This window comes from Acipenser ruthenus, chromosome 28 (assembly GCF_902713425.1).
Source record: "Acipenser ruthenus chromosome 28, fAciRut3.2 maternal haplotype, whole genome shotgun sequence".
NCBI lineage: Eukaryota > Metazoa > Chordata > Actinopteri > Acipenseriformes > Acipenseridae > Acipenser > Acipenser ruthenus.
In genome coordinates, this window is record NC_081216.1 from 20,858,396 (window position 1) to 20,879,509 (window position 21,114).

A 21,114-nucleotide genomic window follows, 5' to 3' on the forward strand; every position below is an offset into this window, starting at 1 on the left:
AAAGATTTTGAAATTATGTTCATATAGTTGTTGTTTTGTTTTTTTTAAATGTCTCAATCCTAAATTTCTAGATGATGCAAAACGTTTGGCCCTAGCTGTAGGGTTCTATGAGTTATGGGGCAGGGAGGGATAATTTGGAGGTTGTTTAGCCTATTGTCATGCTGACCTGACTCATTATGTTCACACAGCCAAGATTATACCTGCAGCCTGAGGCTTTCTGAAATCACATGCCATGTGCAATGCATGTAAACAACTCCGTTTAAGTCTCTCTGGGGTGTCCAGATCAGGAAACCTTCATTTCATCTTTTATCTCTAGTTTGGTTCATGGCTGTATTGATAATATTCTGTTTTTAAACTACAGGCTGTTCCTGTTTAAGCTATAATTCATGGCACTGATGATTTCGTTTTCCTTTTTTAACTGACCTAGTAATAAGAGATTTCTGAAAAGTTTGAGTTGTGTTTTTTTTTATTTATTTTTTTAAAACAAACTCTCTAAGCTGTGTGGCACAAAGTTCCACCTCTCAAACTAAGGTAATGCATCTTAAGAGATATGCTAATAATATGCGTCGTGCAACAGTAATGAGATCTGATCAGGGAGTTTTTCAGCAGATGATATTCATGTAGTCATTAACTGTAGGCTCCTTTTATTATAAGTTAATCCATGGTGTGTAGGGTGTCTCTTTAAAAGAGATGTCATGTTGGGCAGTTTAGCGAAAGGACCGCGAAGCGCAGCCGAGTTCAACAGCCATTGGGAAAGCTATTTATGGTCAAAACATGAACACTCTTTTATAGATATATACCTCATTTTACTGTAGCATGAAATGACAAATTTGACATGTTAAATAACCCATTGTTGTCCAAGCAGCACTGCCTAACATCTGCACTTGAAAAGACACTTAACTGAGGTGTCTTGGAAATTTTCTCTGTCAATTCTATTGTTTTTTATAAATGACTGTATGACTGGCAACATGTATCCTAATTCAGTAGCCAGTCATAGCAAAACAACCATGGACAGATGCCCTGCTGCTTGTACTTGTCGATCTGATGTGTGTGAGACTGTGATAATCGCTCCCACGACATTAAGAAAACAACATGGTATTTAATGTGCCGTACTGCCTAGTCATTAAATACAAGTTCCGTACAAGTACATGTTCGTTTATGAATCTTTTAATTCACTCTTGTGTTAAACAACTTTTAATACGTGTTTTTTTTTGTTTTGTTTTTTCCTCAGTATGTCTACTCGTTTTCTTGTAGAAAAATCAGTGCAAGTATAGCACTGGACATTGCATAGTCTGTACTGTATATGGAGATTGTCTGTCTGTATACTGCATGTGTCAAACTGAGACTTTTACAAGTGCATACAGTGGATGCAGGTCATGGGGATCAACTTTTGCACTTCTTTTCACTTTTCTTTTGACAGGGAAGGGTGGGAAGCAGGGATCCCTGAAACGGAAAAAGAGCAAGAAGGAGAAAAGAAACCTGGCAGGGGCTAACGGGTTAGATGCAAAGAAACCAGCACAGTTTACAAACCGAGGTAACTGTCTTATAAGCTGTCACTCCAATTAAGACATCATTTTCAAGTATGCATGCTCTGTAAATCAGGTGAAATATGAATGAGCCATCCTGGCAATGTGGTGAGGTGACGGGAACAGGAGATGATTTTTGCTAAACTAAATAACTGACTTGCTGATCGCTGTGGTGTTGAAGGAGATTGAAGTGTATCATTCAATAAGTGTAATTGAGTTTAAATGAAGGCCTCTGAGAAAGGCCTCTGGTGTAAACAATGAACTGCCAGGATTCAAGTTAAGTTATGGCGGCTCTCTGTCTTTTTTATAGTGAGAGAGGGAAAAAAAGCCACAGCAAAATTAACATTTTATTATCTTAAGGCATGTTCACACAGAAGCAAATTGCCGTGTCTGTGCCAGCACTGATGCGGTATCACTTTCAGTGAAAATGAGAAATGCCGGTAAAAAGCAGTCACACTTTTTTTGTGCCGGCACTGAACCATGTTACGAGGGTGGTTCAGAGACGGCTCTGTGCCGGTACTGAAACATCTTTTTCTCAGTTTAAACTGCAGTGCCGCAACTGGCACCGCATTTTGCGTTCAAGATGGATTTCTTTTTTCCTAGAAAATGCAATTTCCTGTTCCACCACATGTTGATTTGAAGAAATAAATCCAACAAAATGGCTAGTGACCGAGGCAGTAATTGGTCCAAAAAAGAAGTAAGGGAGCTTTTGACGATCAGAGCAGAAGAAGAGATAAACGCACAACTTGATGGAACTGTGGGAGATGCTAATGCGTATTCCACAATAGTAGAAAGGTTAATGACATGCGGTGTTGTGCGTAATAAAAAGCAAGTGATGGCTGAATTCTTTCTCTGTGTCTTCCAGTCTTTTCATTAGTCTATTGTGATATTCAGAAAGTATAGTAAAAAAATATCATGCATACCACGGCAGGTACCATCATTGTTTTGATCATGGTACTGAACACTAGCAAATTATGTTAACGCGAGAATGTCCGCCTTCTGTGTAAATGGAGGTAAGCCACCAAATTGCCGACCTTGAACTAGCAATATTGTTGTGCGTAAATGGTGAATTTAGAAAATGAAATGTGCAGGCACGGACCCTGCATTTTCTGTAGGAATATGGCTTTAGTTTATCAAGCCACTATAAGGCTAGCAACACCATCGTTAAACTGAAATCCCAGAAAGTGTCTGTAATACTACCCTAAAATATGATAAGGGCCAAAGCTATAGTATCACCATAGCCATTCCCAAAGAGGCATCCGTTCTGTATTTAATGGCACTTTAGCGCTCCTATGGGTAAATTGCTATTGAAATGGAGTCCAAGAGGAATGGAATTCTAGACAGAAAAGGGTCACAATTCTGTTTGTTAGGCTACAGATCCACAGTTCTAAATCCATATGGAGTTCTTGTTCTTTGGTCTTAATTCCCACAGCCTCCCCCTACACATGCACATCATAAAAGTTCAAATTAAAATCCACATAGTCTGCAAAACCAAACATTCACATAATCATTCACTTTTACTGTGTGGTGAAAGTCACATAAACAATACTCCCTGTGCTACATCATTGTACAGCAATGTGCTACAACTCGTGTTATATAAACAAAAAATAAATTGTTCACCGTCAATAATTAGAAACCTTTTAAAAACAAGGACTTTGTGGGGAAGATTACCATATCACGTGAGTAGAACTAAAGAAATCGCCTAGTTGGAAAGTTTGTCTAGAAGACTAAGACGTTTCAGTAGTTTTGCTCCTATTTTTTTTTTTTTAAAGGGATTCAAGAACAATGGATATAGGGTTGTAAACCTATTATATAGTACAACCCATGATATTTATTGTCAATGACCCAGTAATGCACTCCTTAATTTGACATCACACAACAACTTGCCAAAGGCAGTTGCTGGCTAGTCATTTCTTATTGTATAGACTTGGCAATAATCCTAATTACCTCTACATATTTTCTGCATTATCAGTGAGTTTCATTGTCTCTTTGTGAACATGTTCTCTTCTCTGGAGTAAGAATTTTACTTTTATACTTGAAGAGCGGTGATTTTTTACATAAGCCCTTGCATACCAATATGCTGGTTTCTACTGAGACTATCCATGTGTTATTTTTTTTTTTACTATTAACCCTGAAACAGGAACAATGGGAGGTGCCACAAAGAACATATTCACAAAAATGTTGAGAGTAGCTCAGCGTTATCTGCAAGATCCAGGCCAAGCAGTGGAAAGCTGTGAGATAAAGCAGCCCCCTCTGAACAGAAGTCCGATTGTTCAAGACCGTTCCATGCGAATTTCAGCTACTTCCTTCAGCAGAGGCCAGGTAGGACATGCAAGCCATGTAATTGGTGGGAGGGCCTGGGATGACAGGAAACTCTATTTATTACTTGCAATCTATTGAATGGATTGTCGAACTAAAGGCAATTCACTCTTTTCTTATCTCTTCTGTTGAAGCTGTGAATGACACTCATCTATAAAGGAACATAGGAATATGGTTTTGAACTGTAGTGTGATATTCTCCTCGGGATTCCCTCTTTACATACATGGTACTTAAGGAACAAATGGGTTTGTTTCCACCAAGGGGATAGTATACAAAGAATGTTGTGTGCATCTTTGAAAACAGTGTTGTACACTGTAAGTGAGAGATGCAAGTGCTGTCTCCCAATAAATGTGAGTCTTGTAGTCATATGATACATAAAGTAATACAGTGTGTATTACTGAACCATTAAACGTTTTCATGAAAATATAGACATTATGCTGAAAAGAAAATGAAAACACATGTTTCCCATGCATTCTATCCTTGTCCAATGTTTTAAAACCCTTACCTCTTATTAACTTTATTGACATTACTAATCTTGTTATTGAAATACAGGTAAACACGAGCAGGTCATGTTGTCATTAACATTGTCTCATCATAGACTTCCTGTCACGTACAGTATTGAAATTATAGCCACTTAGATTCCCTCTAATGTGCTCCAAATCCAAGAGCTCCTGAATAGTTGGTTCAGATCCAAAACTGCTGCCAGGGTTGAATATGAAGGACTGGATGTATTACAGATAGGGGCTGGCTTTGGCTACTTGCTAAGAATTCTGTCGACCGAATATCTGAATAAAGTGCACTCCCAGATCAATTAACCTGATAGACAAGCGTCTACAAGAAGCACAATTTTGCTTAATTAATCTGTGGACTATTTAACAAAGGTGCGTATCCTTCCCAGGTTACAGGTTCTGTTTGCTGTGGTATAATTGAAAAGTTCCTGTGCACTAAATGTACCGCTGTCTCTGAACAGTTATCTGAATACCACCTGTACATGAGTAGCTGCTTAAATGCAGCACCCCACCTAAACAAGGTTTTTCCCTTTCAAACAACCACACTATCAACATCCTTTCTTATTTTGGTTTAAAAAACATTCAGGAGACCCATAAAGTTGCCCTTACTGAATGTTTGTTTCCAATGATGTTCAATTGAAATGTGGACAAACGCATTTTTTATTCACAAAAAATAGCTTTTCATATCCCCCCCCCCCGCCCCCCCACGATAAAAGCTCATGTACAGTCTGGATATAATTAATTCTGTAGCTCAGGGGTGTCCAATGTTGGCCCTTCCTCTCCTGGTCTTTGTTCCAACCCTGTTCTAAATTGTTTAATTAAACCTCCATCCAGATCCCGAAGTTGTAGTTCATTATATCATTTTACCTGTTAAACCTGGAATGGAGTGGCCTTCCAGGACTAGGATTGGACACCCCTGCCGTAGATACTTCTGTAGCCGTGTCATAACCGATTGGTTGGTATCTCCATCAGCACAATTTGAGCCCCCTTCCCCTGAATATATAGTAGGGACTGGGATGATTCTGTTCATGCTACATGATTTTGTGGCTTCCTGCATTTTAACCATATTGTTGCAAATGAGTAGAACTGAGGATGGTTTGGAGCAGCATCTCTAGAATAAGTAACATATGCAGGAGTTTGTTATGAAATTTTGATTTAGTTTTTTTTTTATTGCTTGTACTGAGGCACAAAACAATTCTTAAAGGATAGCTCAGAAAACACTTAAATGTTAGATTATGAAGATCTTATTGTTTATGAATGTATCTAAAAATGAAAAAATGCACTTAATGTATTTATCTATTGGTGTCCCTTTGTGTGGGGTGGCTGCAATTCTTTAAAGCTGTTGATATCAAAATACACTTGGAAATATCTCTGTACAATGTGGGATGAGGACTCAAGTTATCAAATATTGATGCATTAAATCCTTTGGAACATGCAACATATACATAGACGCAATTTGAATCTTTGGTGTTTTTATTATGTTTATTAATCCCTGTAGGAGGAGGTGGGACAGCGGCAGGTGAAAGCGAGAGGTTCCAGTTGCAGGGTTTATAACAGCAGCAGCTCATTAATCTTCCGTCACTCTGATTACAGTATATACAGATTTACATCAGAAGGTGTGGTGAATTTCCCCCTTGACAGTAATCCAAGTCACATACCTAGCGCTTGCCAAAGAGAAGACTATTCACCTGATAATCAGAACGGTGTAATAAAGGCAAACTGTGTGGGATTGTTTAGCGTGAGATTACACTGTTCTCCTGCCCTGCTGGAAAATCTGCTAATGGGTTCAGTTTGAATTCAGGCTGCTTGTGTTACCAGACAGTAGAATGGTCTGGATTCAGACTTATCCTATTGTATTCTGCACCGGTGGTTGCTTCTGAGGTCAAAAGAGATTAGAACCCTGTGAATCTTATACATAGTCCACTCTCTGTCTCTCTCTCTCTCTCTCTGTCTCTCTCTCTCTCTCTCTCTCTCTCTCTCTCTCTCTCTCTGTCTCTCTCTCTGTCTCTCTCTCTCTCTCTCTCTCTCTCTCTCTCTGGGAAGTCTAAAGGATCTAGGAAATACAACACCTACTTCTCAACAGTGTAGACTGTAGAGGGTGACTGTTCCAGTTATTTGACTGGGGTTCTCTGAGAAAGCGAAAGATTAATATGCACTGTACACCAGTAAAGGCCCTAACAAAACCGTCTGTAACCCATGGACGTCTGGAAATTAACTCAATAATGGGGGTACACCCGGGTTAGGAAACATGTTGCTCAAGTGGTTGTAAATCAATACTTTTACTTGGACAGATCTGAAGTGGTCTGATCTGTCTGGTTAGCATTAAAAGCCTTCCCAAGCTTCACTTTTACTGTATCTTCAGTAGACTGCTTTTTAACAAGTTGTAAATTCCTATGCTGCTGATGTAACTTTGTTGAAAAATGTGTTCCTAATTGGCAAACAGTTGTTCATTGTTATCACTTTAGGAGCGAAATGGTTCTCTTTCCCTAAATCCAAGACTCTGAAAACTGCTCTTGTGGGCAAAAGCAGATTTATAGAGATTAATTCAAATCCTTTTAACGATGTAATATATCGGCAAAATATGTTAAAACTATAGTACCATCCAATCTCGTCTATCACTATTGGCTTGTTCATTGAAACCCCATTGATTTAATTTTTATTATTATTATTATTATTATTGTGCACTGGAACTAGACACCATCAATTCTAGCTAGAAGAGAAAAGTTGTTATGTTGCATACAGTACAATACTAGCCAGTTACTGGCACACAGACAGGTGTTTACAGTACTCTCATTCTGAAGCTGACATTTCTCAAATAATGTGAAAACTTGGTTAATAATTACCTGGCACAAAAATACTTTGCTATGTGAATATTATGAATTGCAATAAAGTACATTTTCTACTGAGCTAGAAACAAATCGAGTCCTATAAATAGAATATTTTTTTTCTGTGCAAATATAATCCTGTATTAAAATTTGCATTATAATCCTGTATACAGTATTTACTGGCATTCGGTTATTTGATAACATTCCACACATTCCCAACAACAGCTCCTTACCTACCCTGCATTGTGCGTGTTTATGGATGGCCAGTAAATACATTTTTCTTTAAGTGTCGCCCCGAAAGCAAACCTTGTGGATTATATAATCACTAGTATGCAAACTGCAATTACCAACTTGGTGTCCTCAATTTCCACTCTAATCGGCGAACCTTTTCACACACGCTTCTATTACAGGGTACAGAACAATCCAGGCTTTGCAGACACAGGGGAACAGTAAGGATGTTTCATTTTAGGAGTCCAGGCACAACATGATATATGGGTTTCCTGACACAGCAGTTGGCTCAACAATTGGTGTTAAATATTTGGAATTCAAAAATAATGGATGGTCTGTTTAATTTATACACCTGTGTTTTTTGTTAGTGAATAGCAAGGGAATCTGTGACTGGTCAGTTATTTTGTTTTTCAAAAAAAACAACACGTTTCCACCTCTCACACTAAAGCATAGCGCCACTATACGATCCTTGCAAAGGAGCCGGCTCTTTTGTACAGCGGTATCGGCGCTATGCTTTAGTGTGAGAGGTCCCGGCTTTGTGCCCACCCTCCGCCTGTGTGTGGATTGCCTCGCTGTGTGTGATTGCCTGCCTGCGTTAACTGAGATCACTACTATATGAAATATATATATATACAGTACTGTGCAAAAGTTTTAGGCAGGTGTGAAAAAATGCTGTAAAGTAAGAATTCTTTCAAAAATAGACATGTTAATAGATTATATTTATCAATTAACTAAATGCAAAGTGAAAGAACAGAAGAAAAATCTAAATCAAATCCATATTTGGTGTGACCACCCTTTGCCTTCAAAACAGCATCAATTCTTCTAGGTACACTTGCACAAAGTCAGGGATTTTGTAGGCATATAGTCAGGTGTATGATTAAACAATTATACCAGACAGGTGCTAATGATCATCAATTCAATATGTAGGTTGAAACACAATCATTAACTGAAACAGAAACAGCTGTGTAGGAGGAATAAAACTGGGTGAGGAACAGCCAAACTCAGCGAACAAGGTGCGGTTGCTGAAGACAGTTTACTGTCAAAAGTCTTACACCATGGCAAGACTGAGCACAGCAACAAGACACAAGGTATTTATACTGCATCAGCAAGGTCTCTCCCAGGCAGAAATTTCAAGACAGACAGGGGTTTCCAGATGTGCTGTCCAAGCTCTTTTGAAGAAGCACAAAGAAACGGGCAACGCAGTGGTCGGCCAAGGAAACTTACTGCAGCAGATGAAAGACACATCATGCTTACTTCCCTTCGCAATCGGAAGATGTCCAGCAGTGCCATCAGCTCAGAATTGGCAGAAAACAGTGGGACCCTGGTACACCTATCTACTGTCCGGAGAAGTCTGGTCAGAAGTGGCCTTCATGGAAGACTTGCGGCCAAAAAGCCATACCTCCGACGTGGAAACAAGGCCAAGCGACTCAACTATGCACGAAAACACAGGAACTGGGGTGCAGAAAAATGGCAGCAGGTGCTCTGGACTGATGAGTCAAAATTTGAAATATTTGGCTGTAGCAGAAGGCAGTTTGTTCGCCGAAGGTTGGAGAGCGGTACACGAATGAGTGTCTGCAGGCAACAGTGAAGCATGGTGGAGGTTCCTTGCAAGTTTGGGGCTGCATTTCTGCAAATGGAGTTGGGGATTTGGTCAGAATTAATGGTCTCCTCAATGCTGAGAAGTACAGGCAGATACTTATCCATCATGCAATACCATCAGGGAGGCATCTGATTGGCCCCAAATTTATTCTGCAGCATGACAACGACCCCAAACATACAGCGAAAGTCATTAAGAACTATCTTCAGCGTAAAGAACAAGGAGTCCTGGAAGTGATGGTATGGCCCCCACAGAGCCCTGACCTCAACATCATCGAGTCTGTCTGGGATTACATAAAGAGAGAGAAGCAACTGAGGCTGCCTAAATCCACAGAAGAACTGTGGTTAGTTCTCCAAGATGTTTGGGCCAACCTACCTGCCGAGTTCCTTCAAAAACTGTGTGCAAGTGTACCTAGAAGAATTGATGCTGTTTTGAAGGCAAAGGGTGGTCTCACCAAATATTGATTTGATGTAGATTTTTCTTCTGTTCACTCACTTTTGCATTTTGTTAATTGATAAATATAAACTATTTACATGTCTATTTTTGAAAGCATTCTTACTTTACAGCATTTTTTCACACCTGCCTAAAACTTTTGCACAGTACTGTATATATATATGTGTGTGTGATATGTGTGTGTAACTGGCACGCATGATATATGGGTTGCATGGTTCATTGCTTGCAATAACAGTTGAAAATAGTACATTCTTTGTTAACTCTTCCTTAATTCCTATCTCCTCATCCCTCTTGTTTGCTTTTTCTGCCATGCATCAGTTGCAGATATGTTTCCTGTGCTGAGCACCCCTCTGTACCAGAGAGACATGAGGATAACCAAGCTGAAGAATACCCGATTAGCCTTCGTTATTGTTATGACAGTGCTAACCCTGAACCGCCTTGGGTGTCATTAAATAAAATCAAAACACTCCGATCTGATTGTTAGCACTGTGGTGTGTTTTTTGTTTTTCTTTGCCAGTGATGGGTTTATTTTGTCTCGAGCATTTCCCACAGTTTATTTTTTGCATTTTCTTTAGATAAGAGGAAGAAAAAAACTCCAGAGCAGCTACAAGGAGGATAAACACAGGGATCGCTCCCAGGGTTTGGCAGCAACTCGATCCAGGCAACACTCCATTCAGTCACCCATGGATTTAATGAGAGAAATTGCAGGGGAACGGTATGTAACCACAAAACCCTCAGTTAGACCTGCTGCTCCGAGTATACTGTGTACCACGTTCAATCCAGCCAAGAGAAAACACTATTTAAAGAATTACACTTTGCATTTAAAATGTAAGTTTCCTTTTAGGTGCCATTTTAGATAACTAACTTTTTGTCGTGAACAGCGGCCGAGGCAAAGATTATAGCTTAAACTTAGAACATATAAGGGTTGTGAAAAATAAATGACCTGATATTATTTTATTGTTACCCTGGTATATTTTAAAATACAGCGTCAATATCTTGGCCATGAAGGACGTCAAAATTCACAGAAGCCATTAAGCATAATTTATCCCTCATGCGCCATGATGGTTATAATGACGGTTATTTATGGAAAAAACTGACTTATTCCACCAGTAATTACTTATATATTTGTAACCGTAACATAAAGAAGCCTAAGGGAATTCTAACAAATTCTTTAGTATTTTTTCATTTACCTCACCATGTTTGCCGTAATTGGTCAACACCCAGTAGAAACACACAATTTGTTCATTAATATTTTTTGATTTTTTAAAAAAAAATTCTGCATAGAGTGTATATGCCAACAGCCCAATTGCCTTTTGCTGTTGTGCATGTTTAGCATGATATGGCGTTCTAAGGAGCAGGACTGGAAATACAAGGTCATAAAAATATTAGTGAGGTACAGTGAGTTTGTTATCTGTAATCTAGATAATAAAGCTATTTCAAAACGAACCCACCCATATTTTGGTTGAACATAACTTCAGTTTGGGCATGGACGATGAGCTGCTTCCTCACCAATTTAAGGAATACTGCATCGGGGGAGGGCAATCCCAACTAAACCACCACTAAATAATCCAGTCTGTTATGAAAAAACCTGTAAAAACTGTGCTAGCTCAACAACGCTGTTCCAAGAAATTGCTATATAACATGATGTGTGAAAGAAATGTCAAAGGCAAAATCAAACCATGAATATCTTTTATTTTGTACGACAAATATCATACTATTGTACATTACCATTCCTTCCCACACTCTTTCAGTGGAATTTCTTTTTCATGGGCTCACAAAAGGCTTTCTTTTCATGTTTAATGATGCCCTTAGGAAAACGAATTGAAACAAACAGGTTATATATATACAGTACTGGCAACACCCAAATGTACTGTTTGGTTTCAACTGATACTGAATTTATCCATGTGTGCAGTTGACTGAGTGACATGAAAAAAATACCTATTTCAACTTGTTAGGTTTCAGTTGTGTTTAAAGATCTTGTCAACTAGACGTTTTCTAATTAGGATGTTAGACGGATTTGGTTCTAAACAGTATTTTAAAGGCCTGAAAAACACTGTTAAGTCCACTTACATGACCTGCTGGTCTAGAGCACATTAATGTGTGTGATGTGCCCCTTGCTCGGAATCTTAATATAGTTGTTACGTCTTTTTGTGGTCTTGAAATGGAAGATGCCATTAAAATACAATCAATACTAGTAATTTTAGGCCTTCACAATATTAATTTAACACCCATATAACTTTCCAAGTATAAAGGGCAGCAGTGTGGAGTAGTGGTCAGGGCTCTGGACTCTTGACCGGAGGTTCGTGGGTTCAATCCCAGGTGTGGGACACTGCTGCTGTACCCTTGAGCAAGGTACTTTACCTAGATTGCTCCAGTAAAAACCCAACTGTATAAATGGGTAATTGTATGTAAAAAATAAGGTGATATCTTGTAACAATTGTAAATCGCCCTGGATAAGGGCGTCTGCTAAGAAATAAATAATAATAATAAAGCCTTTTGATGGTTAACTTTGTGTCTGAAGAATGCATGGCCAAAAATCACAAATTAACATGAACCGCGGAGAAGAAAATTACTTTGAACCTAAATCTTAAGAAATAATTGAAGTATTTGTAAGTGTTTTTGTTTGAGTTAAAAAAAGAAAAGAAAAAAAAGAATAAACAGTGAAATACGTCTTAATTTTACAAATATGTTAAACAAGGGACATGTGCATGTTCATTGAGAAGTATTGAATTCAGTGTCGTGTTTTTTTTTTTATGAATTATTGAAAATAGCTGAAACATCTGAAACTAGTTATGGACATATAATAAATATTTTTCATTTAATTTATTTTCAGCTGTTTTCCATTGCGTTTTATAGGGGTTAAAATGGCATCCTTGTATGAATTCATCATGCAACAAAGGTAGCACGCTGGTCGTGTTAAATAAGTGGCTGCTCAGAGCTGCTCAGTGAAAGAACGCACTGAACAGCATGCTCAGTACCGCTCTCCCTGAGCAGCTCTCAGCGCTGCAGAGCGGATTTCATTGGTGATCTGAGTGAGCTGAAAAATTCAAGCTCTGAGCTGCTCACTTACTTAACGCACCAACTATCTACCATGCATTTGCATCTTCCATATGTCCCCATATGAAGATTATTATTATTATTATTATTTTTTAAATCTGTCCCCATGTGAAATTGCCATGCATGAAAGGGTTAAATTTCCAATTATCTGAATAGGCATTTGGAACAATGTTGATTTAGAAATAAAACAAGCATCTGAATAGAAAACAGATCTTTATTGTAGCATAACTCCAGTGTGTTTATTGCCATTAAATTTGCCTGATATTGTTTTGTTAATTGTTATTTTAGTTGTAATGTTACAAATGTACTGTGACTTTTTTTTTTTTTTAAATTGCGTTTTGACACGGTACTCTTTTGTTTGCTAGAGATACATTCAGGCAGCCCATTCCTGCTCAGCATTAGTAATTCCATTGGGACACTCTTTGCTATGTCTTTCCTGCAATCTCCGGTGAGGTTGAAAAAGACATTTACAGGATGTGTTTTTTGCTAAGTAGACTTTTTTTTGTGTGTCTGTTTTAATAAATTAGGTTTAATAAATTAAGCATGAGTGCCAGAGACAAGCTACAGTCAAGGATTATTTTACAAACCTACCGCAATGAAACAAGCATGAAATATGTGTCTAATGAAAAATGAGCAATATGTCAAAAGCTGCCCAAATGTGCCTGAAGAACTTGTTGTAATGTACTTTCACTGTCACCGCAGGCAAGGCTCAGGGTAGGACTGCAGTAAAGCAAATATGGTATGATCAGCATTTTGGGGAAAGCTGGTAGCATGCAGTCACTCTTTATAATTAATAACAAATTACTGCACTTCTATGCTTTTTTTATTATTATTAATTATAAATTACTACTCCCTTCCCTCACGAGTAGCTCCGGTTACTTTCAATAGACCTCAGTCTCTCATTGATTTAATTCAATTGTTGATTACTCTTATAGGAGAAGACACTTATGTCAGTCACTAAGCAGAGGTCTGTTTGCTCAGATGAACACTTCAATTGACAAAGCTGTTTTTAAATGGCAATACAGAGAGGGAGTTTCCTTCATTTTTTATATCCCTGGTGCTTTCCCACATGTTGTGTTGAAATGTCTGGATAGCTGTGGTTCCCTAGCAAAAGGATGGTTCAGGTTCTGCCTTTCTTTATCCCATGTATTTATACCACGGCGTTTCATGCTTACAGAACCCTAGGCTCAGCTAAGCTCTTCCAAACTACCCATACACAGGAGATTTAAAGTAAAGCCCCCCAAATTGAAGTAAAATCCAGCTTGTATGAATCATGACTCTAGGCTGTCATCAAACAAGAAAGAAAAAAAAAAAACCTTCCTCAATAGACTGTCAAAATGTTAATACAACAAGTCTGAATTAGAGCATTAATACAGACAACAGAGACTTCTGTGCACACAGATCAGTAAAGAGAAGTCAGCAGGAGAAATCTCTCTGGGATAGCAAGCACAAGCCACACACTCTCTGAATGGATGGATGCCAGTATCAGAAGGCAGACATTGAAGATGAAGAAGCTGTTGAAGGCTGTGCTATACTTTTGCACAGGCTTGTCAAAGCATGGACTCTGTATGTACTGACTTTATGTAAAGTGGGATTGCAATGCAGTGATTTGTTGAAAGGCATCAGCAAACCTGTTTTCAACTGGCTCCATGTTGCAACTGCCTGATGATTCTCCTCCTTTGACACCTTAAGGCATAGGAACTATCTGATCATCCCTGAAATGGAAACAGGGAATATACTGTCGTGGTTATACCCTGTTCCAGTGCTTCAGTGCTGGGAAAGCATTTTGAAAATCGTTGCAGCTGGAAATTGTAACAAGGAACAAAATAGGCTTGGCTCTTTAGGCAGTTTATGCCTCTGTGTGTGCACAAGCTTTGGTTTGATTGAATACTTTAATACTGCTTCTTTTAAAATATAGTTTAGTACATTTAGTTATGATTGTCACATGATTTGGGCTGCTTTTAACAAAAAAGTGCTAAAGCAAAAAGTATGCGTGTAACCCTTCTTACCCTGAGCTTTTATGACCCAAAGTGGAGATGAATTCTTTATTAATACCAAAAAGATATTATCAGGGGCTTGTACCCATTGACTTCCATTATATGCCTGCCAGGTTTTGTAATGAGGGCCAATAACAGCAGTGAGATTAAGCAGGTTTTACTGTGTTTACAAAAAAACTAAGTGTGGCAGCATAAATATGGAGCTATGTCGAATATATGAAATAAAACCCATTGCCCTGGACCTCGTGAATGCTGTCATTTCTCAATTTAAAAGCACAGTTTGAAAGTACAAGGTTTGAAACCTAGAAATTCTCTTCAGATGTATTTATACAGGTGAGTACATCGAGGCGTATAATATTTTTCACAAGGACTTCCTGTTGACAGTCTGCAGGATTCAGTTAACACAAACATGTCACACAGCGTTAAACAAAGATTAAATACAATTGAGCGACTTCAAAACAGGTACATACCTTACATTCCTAGCACTTCCGATATTAGCCTGAACTGACCTAAATTATGGGGATAAGGGGGCAGGTCGGTTTAGGTCAGTGGCTAGATTATTCAAAGAAAGCACAAAAGATTTGAAAACCTTTTCAAGCTTTAAATACCTTCATCTGACAAATATGGGTTAACAAGTTTTTAAAAAATAAATTCATCATAATCCATAAATTGTAGGACACACCCTTTTTTCTAGTATGGATTGTTTTTCCTGTTTTGCATTTAGTTTGCTAAATGTCACAAAGTAGATGTACTTCAATGGATTGAAACAGTGTTGCTTCTGAAACCGGGTTTTAATACTATGTTTACAAATGGACCACCTTTTAATGTATTAATGGAATGAGTAATTAACAGAAAGGCAAAGGAGATGAGGGGAGGAATGGATTAAAGACCAGCTCCTGATACAAACAGTGCCTCCACAACCCTTGGGGTTTGAAACCTTGGTACAGGTACGTCAGCAGATAGTCAACTGTCTACAGATGTATCAAGTGTTTATCTGTTGATAAGGGAGCTGGTGGCTCCAGAGGCACCCCACTCGAATCTCTTGGATCAGGCAGTTTCTTGTCTGGAAAGGATTTGAATATACATCACAGACTGGCAGCAGCTTGAGTCTAAATGTTTGAGATAAAACAACATAAAGAAAGAGGAGTACGTAGGGAGGGGGTTGGAGTTATTAGCCTTTGGTGCCGTGGACAAACTTCTAATTTTAACCACAAAAAAACACAACAAAAGTGAACATTGTGCAAGTTGCAAGGGGTGGGGGTCACCCCTTGATGACAGTATTGTCTTAAACACCCATTGCAAATCCCAGTACGTTGAGGATATTCTTGTGCAAATAACTGAATTGATCCATGAATCATTGGTTTCTGTGTAAAGTAAAGCAAAAAAAAGTGAAGTAGTACAAGTGACATCTGTGAAACTGACATATCTTCCATGACCGTGATAATGTACATTGTTCTATCAGTGTTGTCAGACACTCTAGTTGATGAGTTTGTGTGGTGTCAATAATGGTGATAAATGTAACTAAAGCTGCAGGAGATTAAACCAGTTTGACTCTGTGCTGTGTGGTTCTAGAACATGCCAAGTGCCAAAGTGAATTAAGCCAGAAACAAATAGTGGTTAGATATAAAAATCCTATCTTTTAATGTTTACAGCATACAGTAGTCTGGCACTGGCAAGCAAATAGACTTGGCTAGGCGTGTGTTCAACGTTTGGCTAATTCTCACTGAAGACATTGGGTGGCATCCAGCTTTGTTGGAAGTGCTGATGTTTCCTTATCTGCCACCCAAGCTCATCCCATCTGTGTTTTCTGGAGCCAAGGTCTGGACTCTGCCCAACCCACAGTGTACAGTAGATTGTATAATACTGTCTATTATTCCTCCTGTTAGCTCTGTGGGTAGGGAGTGTTGTCATTCTGATTAAACCCTACAGGTTTCAGTTGTTTGTCAGAATCTCTTGAACATTTCTTGTTGTGTTTAAGATTAAAATGATACAGTATCTTAATGAAATAAATACATCTCTAAATAAAGTTATCAAATTACATTAATCAGCATCCCCAGTCAGCACCTTTTAACAGGCTGTTTGTTCATAGGAACAGTAAAACATTGTCATAATTCAATATAATCGCACCTTTGAAACATTTAATCGACCTGCCCAGGTGGGCCAATTCCAGCCGGAGCAGCAGTGTGTAGTAAACATGAGCAAGGAAACTTCCAGGGAGATTAAGATGTAATGTGAGAATAAAAGACCTCGGTGCTAGTGCTGTTCAACCCGCGCACACGCAGTAACACATAATGATATCACAATCATTTTTCAAGAGATAATATTATTATTATTATTATTATTATTATTATTATTATTATTATTAATAGTAATAATGTGACATGTTTAAGAGGCAGCAGCAGGCATTGTTTTCGGTTGAACGTTGCTTGTAAATCTAACACACAGCTATCGTTTTCTCTTCCACAGCTGCCAGGGTTCGGTACTGAAGAAGAGACACTCGGGGGCAGCTAAAAGGCAGATGGTCAGGAGAAGCTCAAGCCAGCATAGCCAGGGTAGAGTCCTGCGTCCCCATCGGGACGAGCAGCTGTTCTCTCCTTCGAAAGACCGTCAAGCCGAGGGGATGAGATCCCAGTCTCAGATGGCAGCAGCTGTCTGCGAGTCAAACTTGGGACCTGCACCTTTCCAAGCCAGGTAAATATTAGCTAAAAAGGCCGGAGGGCAAGGTAAATGATTTATGTATTTCAACTGAGCTGTGAAACTTCCTATTGGGCTTAAGGCAACAGCATCCAGCTTTGAAATGGGTAAAATCAAAGCCTTTGAAGAGCTTGTATTGTTTTTGAAGTGTGAAGTTTTGTGCATTGGTATGCATGTTTCTTAATTGGATGAATATTTACCTTTGATAAGTTTGCCAACCTGAAGTTGTGATGGCCATATAACTAAAGTTCAGAAAGTTCAGTAATTCTTAGGCAGGGCATTAGTCATTTTTAATCTAACACTGTTGTTAATACCCATCATCATTCTCATCATAATGTAACGGTTATATCTTATAATTATTACTGGCAATTAAAGATGTCTGTCAGATCATTCTGAAGTTGGATAGCTATTTTTGGCTGGTAAAGATTCATACATACACACTTGTAGTTGTTGCCTTGTGTGCTTTGCATCCTCTCGGAGAAATTTGTGAGATTCTACTATGAAAGATTTTTTTCTTTTCAAATAACGAGCTTCCCCTTATCTCAGCTGCTTGTTTTCCATACCACACAGGCAATCATGGCAACGAAGAGCAGCTAAAATCAAAATGACACATATCAAGATGACTTGAATGGTTATAATTGCAATTAATATAACATGGGCAATAGTGTACATACCTATACCCGCTCCTACACATTTAAGCAGTGTACTCTTAAAAGCTGTGGGCTTGTTTCCATTACCTTTTGTCTCCATGACATGATGGTGCTCCTATGGAGTTGATGAGTTTCCAGAAAAAAAATTAAAATAGCCAAATATTATACCATTACTGTTTCCCCTTGACTTCCTTCAGTATCTGCTGAATAGTTTGATGGGCAGGACTTGCGTCGGTGCTCTTGGATGGGACTGATAAGCAAACCTAGGAAATGGTATAAAGCCAGTCCTTTCAACAAAAAAAAAAAACACTTAAACGCACAACCTGTTTCCCCTGTCCAGTTCAACCATGTCAGCTTGTAGCTCTGGGTTACTTCCTTTGCATCACAATTTGAATGAATGTTTTTTTTTTTCTTTGGGAAAGAGCATCACAAGTTGAGCCTTGCAATGAAAGTGAATCTACAGGCTGACAAGTTGACCTTGTCAGATGGGGTACAATGAGTCTCTCAAACAGAAACCCCTGTTCACAAGACGTTTGCTCACAAACATTCTAATTGGAGTGTTTTTGAACCACAAAAAAATAAAAAACTTTAGCAGCATTTGTGTTCTCTGAAAAATAAATCTGTTCGTCAACCGGTTATGTCTTGCAGCGTTTGATGGTAAATCTGTTTTTACAGCAGGTGTATAGTTACCTGTTATTTATAATTACAGCTAAACAAGTAGCACCAAGTACAAATTTAGTACTTTTATATTGTAGTGGACATAATCATAATTTGCATGGACGTAATCCGTTTGAGGGGTGATAATAATAAGAGTCTGAGGGGTGATAAAGCCTAGGAAACCAGCTGTAGCTGGGTGGTAAACTAATTCAGGACATGCTGCTGCTGCATGGGATCCTACAGCAGAATGGGGTTGTGTGAAGCATGTGGAGATTTAATAATTACACCAAATGAATGAAATACAAAGACTGTGTGTTGTACGTTTCGAAATGCATGTGTTGAATTCCATCCCATTTCAGGCCATAGAGGTGACAAGACTGGGCCTGCTTTTATATCCCTTCCTAATGGCTTGTTTTAAATCTATGATGAAGATGTTACACTAAAGAGTAGCACTGCCCAGTCTTGGTAAGGATGTTGATGACATGTACTGAATTTGGAGCCCCTATTTAAAGTTCTGTTGTAAGTAATGTTCTTTTGTTCAGTAATCAATAACGATACAGAACCTAAACACAAGAATGGTACAAGAGAAACCTCAGGCACACTAAATGTACCTTTAGCTTTAGTATATAATCTTTTCCCCCTAATTTTAATAGTTTTTGCATATTTTTTGTGAAGGTTTTGGTCATCTCCACTCACAGAAGTGTACATTATCATACAAAACTTTCTTCTAAAAAGTAGTAGACTTTTTGCTCAGTTTAACATAAATGTTAGACACTCCATTTGGTCTTGTAAAAGACTTGTTTCGGTGTTTTTAGTACTTTAAGAGTCTATTAATGTCATGTTCTTTGTCCATTCTTAATTTGATCGATGGATTACTGTTAAAAGCGAGCACTTTCAATCAGGTTTTATGACATGCATGAAGAAAAGCAGCAGCAATACACTTTCTTGTACTCTTCCAACAGTAAATTCCATTGTTGGATTTTCTTTCTTATTTGAATTGTGCTTGCATCACTTTTAAAACTTTGTCATGTAAAAGCCACTCTTCTGTTCTATGATGCTGAGGGTGATAAATATTACCTGCCTCCTGAAAATTCATATAGATGTTTTTATGACAGTTTACTCTTTTTATATAATAATAAAATACATTAACATAATAATACATGTTTTCTTAATGTTTTAGCTGGATGAAGGAGCTTTGTAGTGTATCGCGTTCAGCGCTTTCATGGTTTCTTGATTGAAGTCCAGAGAAATGAATGGTCTGTTTCTCGTGTTTGAAGAGAGAATGTGTGCAGTAGTTTCTGTACAAGCCCTAAATATTAAACTATATTTTTAAACACTAAACTATTAGTCCACATCACAAAACTACCACAGCTTGGGAGAGAATCTCAGGACTGAACACTAACCCTGGCGACAGAAATGAGGTGGCCGTGTTTTAATTATATTGAGTACATACATGAATTCAGCTGTGCTAAATGTCAAGGGTTCAGTGTACGTCAGAACTACCATGTTAATCACAAAAACAGGTCAAACAGGTCACATGTCTAAAATACATTTATAAGGTGAAATGTTTTTCTTCCTCAAATATGCAGTGTAAGGCCCTAGGTCCTTATGTGCAAAACAAAAAATCTATTAAAAGCTACTAAAGTGTAGCTCTTTCTTTTTGTAATGTACCTGAGCCTTTAATTAGAAAGTGATATTTCTTTGAAGTCTAATAGGCAGATTACAGCTGTTGCTTCCCTGTTTTGTCATTGTGGATTCTATCATTCCTGGAGGGGAAATCCGATAAATTGATGTGTATTCTGTTCTTTAAAAATAAATGATTCCTTAACATAATTTCTATGCAGCGATATTTCTGGGATGTGCCAGCCATACTTTTAATGTAATTTAAGATGTATTTTGTGTTAAGTGAAATTAAAGGAGACTCCGAAAAAAAAGCCTATTAAGCTCTTTATCTCCTCCCCAATTTATTTATTTTTAAATTTTAGTCTGCCCAATTATTTTACCCCCAATTTTCTCACCAATTTGGAATGTCCAGTTATTTTTTTTTACCCTCACCGCAGCAATTCCCCGCACAGCTAAGGTATAGTGGGCATTCTCTGATCCCACGGCCAAGCCAGCTTCCTCTCTTACAGCCTGGAACTCGAGAGCGGATGGATGTCAGCAAGCTGCCTGCTTCTGGAGGACAAAAGACCAGCCCTGCAGGTGTCCGCTTTTGAGCTCACTGGGCGCCTGGCCAGCAAACCTCCCTATATTTAACTTCACGTACACAGCCTCAGTATTGCCACATTGCATGAAATCCACTTAATGACTGGGTTTTCAATGATCAGTTTAAAGGTTTGGCAAATTGTGGACGCACTTGTTAGATCATGAGCTTCAATAAAAAACAGAAACATCTCCAGCTGAACAGGACCAAAGAATGATCTTACTGTAGCCTCAATTGTGTTGGACTGAATCAAAGACTTGAAAAAGCTTATTAAGTGTCATTTATTTTACTTTTTTTTAAAGCCCAAAATTGTGTTGGAAAATATAGTCTAACCTAAATATATTGGTGCCATACGTATTTGCTAATGGGCCAACAAATCTGAGCATTTCCTTTCAAACA

The 21,114-nt window shown here is 38.3% G+C and overlaps 1 protein-coding gene across 2 annotated transcripts in view; it reads left to right on the forward strand.

Annotated features, from left to right (window-relative positions):
* The window catches only part of LOC117435180 (uncharacterized), a 73,751-nt gene that overhangs the window by 44,848 nt on the left and 7,789 nt on the right, over positions 1 to 21,114 (forward strand). For both annotated transcript variants that reach the window (XM_034058199.3, XM_059003165.1), the window contains exons 11-14: positions 1,421 to 1,534; positions 3,667 to 3,848; positions 10,033 to 10,172; positions 16,978 to 17,202. In XM_034058199.3, the coding sequence (XP_033914090.3) occupies positions 1,421 to 1,534; positions 3,667 to 3,848; positions 10,033 to 10,172; positions 16,978 to 17,202 (661 nt within the window). The remainder of the gene's footprint in view (positions 1 to 1,420; positions 1,535 to 3,666; positions 3,849 to 10,032; positions 10,173 to 16,977; positions 17,203 to 21,114) is intronic.